This window comes from Thecamonas trahens (genome assembly GCF_000142905.1).
Source record: "Thecamonas trahens ATCC 50062 unplaced genomic scaffold supercont1.60, whole genome shotgun sequence".
Classification (NCBI taxonomy): domain Eukaryota; order Apusomonadida; family Apusomonadidae; genus Thecamonas; species Thecamonas trahens.
In genome coordinates this window covers 17,555-23,840 of record NW_013657620.1, presented here as the reverse complement: position 1 = coordinate 23,840, position 6,286 = coordinate 17,555, and the positions used below count along the sequence as shown (strand labels likewise).

At 63.5% G+C, this 6,286-nt stretch overlaps 3 protein-coding genes across 3 annotated transcripts in view; 1 reads left to right on the top strand and 2 right to left on the bottom strand.

Moving 5' to 3' along the window:
- The window catches only part of AMSG_10524 (uncharacterized protein), a gene marked incomplete at both ends in the record, with an annotated part of 1,542 nt that extends 1,206 nt beyond the window's left edge, over positions 1 to 336 (bottom strand). Inside the window, one exon of the mRNA XM_013898012.1 lies at positions 333 to 336. Within this exon, the coding sequence (XP_013753466.1) occupies positions 333 to 336 (4 nt within the window). The remainder of the gene's footprint in view (positions 1 to 332) is intronic.
- Positions 337 to 350: 14 nt separating this feature from the next.
- AMSG_12359 (uncharacterized protein) lies at positions 351 to 4,302 on the top strand (the record flags this gene model as incomplete). Its single annotated transcript, XM_013898069.1, has 2 exons — positions 351 to 839; positions 1,759 to 4,302. 2 exons carry the CDS (start codon positions 351 to 353, stop codon positions 4,300 to 4,302), a joined length of 3,033 nt encoding a protein of 1,010 aa, XP_013753523.1.
- An 84-nt stretch (positions 4,303 to 4,386) lies between these two features.
- On the bottom strand, positions 4,387 to 6,108 carry AMSG_10521 (ATP dependent DNA ligase; the record flags this gene model as incomplete). The annotated part of the gene is made up of 2 exons (XM_013898011.1): positions 4,387 to 5,514; positions 6,100 to 6,108. The coding sequence occupies 2 exons, from the start codon at positions 6,106 to 6,108 to the stop codon at positions 4,387 to 4,389; spliced, it is 1,137 nt and encodes a 378-aa protein (XP_013753465.1).
- Between the last annotated feature and the right edge of the window lie 178 nt (positions 6,109 to 6,286).

The following is a 6,286-nucleotide window of genomic DNA, read 5'->3' as shown; positions in this document are numbered from 1 at the left end:
CGGGGACGAACATGGACACGGACACGGACACGGACACGGACACGGGCACGGACACGGACACCTCCTGTCTTCCTCTCTCCCCTCACCCATACACCCACCACCCATACACATACACCCACCACCCATACACCCACCACCCATACACCCACTTATTCATACCCAAGGGGCTGGAGAGGATGAGCGCAAGCAGTTTGGCTTTGGGCAGAGGTGGTGCCAGTGGTGGCGCCAAGGCAGGCAAGGACGGACTGTCGTTGGCAGAGTTGGGCCATGAGGAGCTGGCCAAGGTACGGATTGGAGGGGGGGGGGGGAAGGGGGGGGAGGGAGGGGGGGACTCATTGGTGATGGGGGCGATGACGGTGATCGATGTGACTGCGGTGGACGATGCCGATGGTTGGCGCGGCGGTCGGTGGCGGGAGCAGATCAAGCTGGCGTTCGACAAGTACGACAAGACCGAGGAGGGGGTGATCAAGCCCGAGGACGTGCCAGTCGTCCTGCGCTCACTCGGGTACAATCCGTCTGAGAAGGATGTCAAGGAGATCTTGGCGTCGCTGCGGCTGACCGAGGAGAACATGGTGGTCTTTGTCGAGTTTCTCAACGCCGCGGCGCCCAAGATGGTCGCGCCGGACGCCGAGGAGCTCATTCTCGAGGCATGGCGCCTGTTTGACGCCCAGGGCAACGGTTTCATCACCTCAGCCCAGCTCTTCCACATCATGACCAACCTGGGCGAGAAGCTGACTCAGGCCGAGGTCGACGAGCTCATCCGCGAGGCTGATCCGGGTGCTACCGGCGCCATCGACTACGAGGCCTTTTCCAAGATCATGCTCGAGACACAAGGCAACGTCTGGGATGCCATTGGAGCCGCTAACAGCTGATCATGCACGATGATAGATCTCGTAGGAGCCCGCGGCGATAAAATCCCCACGCGAGCGCGGCCCAAGCAAGTCCAAGGCGCGACGAGGCCCAAGGCGATGATGGGCTACAACCTCTAGCTAGTCTCGTATATAGACCAGATACAAGTGCTGATCACCCTCGACCGACACGTGTGAGCAGCGAGGCGACGGATTGAGCGGGGAAAAGATGACTGACACCCACGCGGACAGCACTAAGAGGGAGCCGCGCCACGTGGCGCAGGACAACGACAGCAGCAGCACGGGAGGTCCAGCTAGACTCGTCTCTCTTCCGCGTCCGCCGCCCCCCGCACTCAACACTCTCAGGCGCTTGCTTGCGGTAGCCCCCATCCCCCCCCCCCCCCCTCCTTCCCTTGGAGACGGTGGCCCAGGCCTTGGTCGGCCCGATCCTGCCCCATGCCGAGCTGTTCTACTCGCACACATTGGGGCGCCATCTGACGGTATGTTGGAGAAGACGGAGAGGAGAGAGCGTGTGTGTGCGGGGGCGGGGGCGGGAGGGGGGAGGAGGGAAGGGGACTCATGGCGATGTTACGATGATCGGTTGATGGCGATGGTGGTCGGGCTGGGGTCTCGTGGCGGTGGCGATGGTGGTGGTGGTCGGGCTGGGGTCTCGTGGCGGTGGCGATGGTGATGGTGGTCGGGCTGGGGTCTCGTGGCGGTGGTGATGGCGATGGTGGTCGGGCTGGGGTCTCGTGGCGGTGGTGGGGATCATGCTGGTGGTGATGATCGTTTTCTGGCGGCGGTGGCGTTGGTGGCGGTGATGACGTTGGTCGTGCTGGTGATGGTGCGATGACGGACAGCGCAAAGAACGCGTGGACAAGGCGGCGTTTTTGTCCGTGAATCAGTCAAGGGCCACATCTTTATCGATCGGACGGCGGTGCAGTCGGCGTTCTACAAGTGGCATTCGTCACGGGCATGGCGGTACTTTATCTTTGCCATCATTGTGGCGCACATGTCACTGGCTCGGTGGGAGCCAACTTCGCACCGGGCGCCACTCGGTGAGCACGGCAAGACGTACGCGGCATTGGAGATCCTCGCCTGTACCTTTTACCTCATTGACATCGGGCTCAAGTTCCCGTCCATGGGCGGCCTCCAGTACTTCAAGTCGCTGCACACTGGCTCGTATCTTTTCACGGCGATCACCATTCTCATCGATGCGTTCATCACGTACGGAGCCGGCACCAACGTCCGCTTCTCGCGGCCATTCCGGGCCGCGTTGCTGGTGGCCTCGTCTGCCCAGCTGCGTGACATTGTGGGCACGATGCTCAAGGCCATTCCCAAGCTCGCCGAGATCTCGGTGGCATACCTTGCATTGGTGCTCACGTACGGCATTATGGGCATGAACCTGTACCACTCGTACTACACCTCGGACGGGCTCGGCGACTTTAACTCGTTCTCGGCGTCGTGCCTCGCCATGTTTGTGCTCTCGACCTCGGAGAACTACCCGGACATCATGCGGCCGGCGTACGACCGCAACAACGTCAACGTCATCTTCTTTGTTTCGTACATCATTTTCTCCATGTTTCTGCTGATGAATGTGGTGGTAGCGATTGTGCTCGAGGGCTACAAGGCTATCCGCGAGAAAAAGGTCTCGCGCGACTTTATCGAGGAGACCAAGGCCCTCGACGTCGCCTTTGCGCTCCTCGACGTCAACAACAACGGGCTCGTCACCTTTGACGAGTGGCGCGACTTTCTCGACGCTGTGGCTCCGGGAAAGTACGACCAGGAGCAGGCGCTCATTCTCTTCCACCACCTCGACCAGCACCACTCGGGCCAGGGTATTTCGCGGAGCGACTGGGACGGCCTCGTTGATGCGCTGCTGCTGCGGTTCTCGCGGCGGCGCGAGGCCGAGTCGCTCGTGCCAGCGTGCGTGACGCATGCGTTCTCGGGCGCGTCCACCAAGCTGCGGAAGTGGCGCGACCAGACCAAGTCGCGGTACGTCAAGGCTGTGGTGTTTATGGTGGTAGCGGCCAACATTACCGTGCTCGGCCTTGTCGGCTCGCTCGACGATCCGTCGTCGATCTCGGCCATGTATGCCTTCAACCTCGCTTTCCTTGTCTTCTACGGCCTCGAGCACGGCGTCCAGATGCTTGTTCTCGGCTTTGCCAAGTTCTGGGAGTCGCGGTGGAACCGAGTCGACCTGATCATCTTCCTCTCGCAGGTGAGCACCACCATCGCTCTTTTTACCATTGCCCCGCGCAAGGCCTTTGGCTTCCCCAACAGCGAGCGCAACGTGCGTGTGCTACAGGGCCTGTTTGCGCTCCGCGCCCTGCGGCTTGTCTCGCTCTTTGAGCGGCTGCGGAAGGTTGTGTCGGCGATGATGGAGGTGCTGCCTACCATGGGCGCAGTTTTCTTCCTCATCCTCACCGTCTTTTACGTCTTCTCTATCATCGGACTCGAGTTGTTTGCCGGCTCAGGCACGGGCCAGTTTCCCAACTTTGTCGAGTCGCAGCTCACCCTGTTCCAGCTCCTCACCGGCTCCAACTGGCACGAGGTCATGTACGAGGAGATCAAGGCGACGTCGTCGTACACGGCGTGGTATTTTGTCGCCTTTATCGTCCTTGTCGTCGTCGTCTTCCTCAACGTCCTCGTCGCCATCGTCGTCGACGTCTTCGTCCAGCAAATGGACCTCCTCGAGGGCTCTGCGTCGGGCGCGTTCCTCAATGTCATGGAGACCGTCGACGGCCGGTGGCGGGTGTGGAAGTCGAACACTCGCTGGGAGCGCGAGCTCTTCCAACAGGCCCGGCAGGTCACCACCCAAAACCACATCGAGCTGAGGGACGACGCCGACCTCTTTGAGCTTGGCATCCTCGGCCGCGACCGCGCCTTTGCGCCGTCGTCAGCTTCGCTCAACCAGGCCTCGCGCGCAGACCTAACGCTACTCACAGTCTCACCGCAGTCGGCATCCCGCTTGCCGCCGCGCGCTCCAGGAAGCTCGGCCTACTCGATGGACTCGGACAACACGCTCTCGTCGCTGCCGTCGCACATGGCACCCGAGCCCGAAAAGGTCGACGTTACCGCCATCGCCAACCAGCTCGGCGTCGAGCTCGAGTCGTGCACTGCTGGCTACTCGGGCGCCTCGAGCTCGGGCTCGGACTCGGGCTCGGACTCGGACTCGAACTCGGACTCGGGTCTGGGCTCGGACTCTGGCTCGACCGCAGGTGCGCCCGCGCCCGCGCCCGCGGCTCCAAAATCTGGAGCGGTCTCAGACTATGGACCCATTCCTGACGTTATCCTCGTCTCGACGCCAGGCTCAGGGGAGGGCGCGTCGACCGGCTCCACAAGCGGGACGATGGTCAACTCGGCGGTGCCAGAGGATTGCGAGCCGCTCCCGCGGTCTATGTCGCACGCCGACTCGTCGTCAGACGAGGTCGTGATCGACGAGGGCAAGTGAGAGGCGGAGGCAAAAGCCGAGTGAGTTTGGCGCATGCACATATTCTGATACATAGCGCAGCAACTGAACATATCTAAAGCAAGCCTACTTGAGCTGGCGGAGGCCTATGCCGACGGCAAAGCGCGGCAGGCCGTCGTCCTGGGTCCGGCCGTAGTGACGGACGGTGAGGAGAGCGCCGATGTAGGCGTCCGGGTTCTCAAGGCGGCGCGAGTCGAGCGAGCCGCGCGGGCGGACGTCAAAGACGGCGCCGGTGTGGGCGTCGCGGACGGCCCAGATGACGCACCCGGCCTCGCGGCCCTGGCCCGACTTTGTACCGACAATCTCAAACTCGTCCTCCTCCCAGAACTTGTACTTGAGGGCGGCGTGCGATCGCTTGCCGGGCTCGTAGGCGCTGCCAGCAGCGCGGAGGACAGCGCCCTCGAAGCCGCCCGAGCTGACGAGGTCGCCGGCGATGGCGCGGAGCTCGGCCTCGGCCTCGGCCTGCGACTTGTCTGCGAGAGCGAGGGAGGCGATGATGGGAACGCGGGCAAGCCAGGGCGAGGCGGCAGACTCGATCGAGGCAAAGACAGTGTCGAGGTCGGCGGCGCGAGAGGCAAACGGAGCGTCCATGGCGGTGCGGGTCGGCTCGCGAGCGCCGTCAAAGATGTGAAAGGCGACGCCGGCGTGAGCGAGAGCGTCAACATCGGCGGTCGCAGTCTCGGGCTTGAGTAGCTTGCGGACAGCGCCCGAGATGGATTCGAGCGGGCGGCCATGGGCGTACAGCTCGCCGTCGACAAAGCCCCAGCGGCGATGATGAGGCTGGAGCATGAGTGCAGCGAGGCTCTCGGCGAGCGGCGGGATGTGGAGCTCGAGGCCCGAACGGGTAAAGAGGCGAACGGGGCGCTCTGTGCCGGGCTCTTGGGCGATGGCGACGGCGCGGACGCCATCCAGCTTTGGCTGGACCAGCCACGGTTCTTTCACCTGCTTTGCCATCCATGGCCACTTGTAGCTCCCCAGGAGCATGGGCTCGACCGCACAAGCCGGATGCAGACCAGGATGAGCGGGAGCATCGGCCTCGATCTGATCCAGATCAGCCAGGCGAGGGACATATCCCGCGCGACGTTTCTTCCTCTCTGCAGCCATGGCCTCCTTGATGGCTTGCTCCAGCGGCGTAGTTGCGTTTGCTCGACCGATGTTCTTCCCGCTGGCCACCTCGCGGACCGACTCGGTCCTCTTCCCCTCGGCCGTCCCATGTCGGGTCACCACCCTCGGCGGGTGCTCGTCGACGACCTCGACCTCCCACACATGGACTCGCTGCTGCCCAACACCTCTGCGCCGCCTGTAGAGCCTCGTTGCCCACACCGCATCTGTGCTGGCATGGCGGATGCTGTGCCTGGCAAGGGCGGGGAGGCGGAGCATGACTCGGGTGGGGTGGTGGTGGTGGTGGGGAAGAGGGGGGGAGGGAGGGGGAGGGGGAGGGGGAGGGGGAGGGGATGGCGGCCGCATCGAGTCGAGTGGACGGGGGGGGGGGATAGGGCCGTGATGGAGGGGGGGGGGGGGGGGGGGGGGGGGGAGGGGGATGGGAGGTCATGGTCATGCCATGGGTTGTTTCTCGGTCGGGGAGCTGCTTCCTGCTGCTCCGATCAAGTCATCCTCATCACCGCATGCCATCACCCCATGCCTGTCATCGCCGCATGCCGTGCCCACACACCATCGTTACATGCCATCGTCACATGCCATGGCCATCATCCCCCCTTCCCCCCCCCCCCCCCCTTCTCCCTCCCCATCCCCGGCCTTCCCCCTGTGCCAGCGGAGGACCCGGGCCATGGCACGATCCAGCCCCAACCCCCTCCCCCTCCCAATCCCCCCCCCCATGTCCCTCCCGCATCCCATCTCCATACCGATCAACAATCCGAACCGCAGCCCGAACCGCCCATTACAGATTCCTGTACCCTAAAAAAGGAAAGTAGACAAGCTCTTCGAGAAACCCGATTGCCTAACCCCC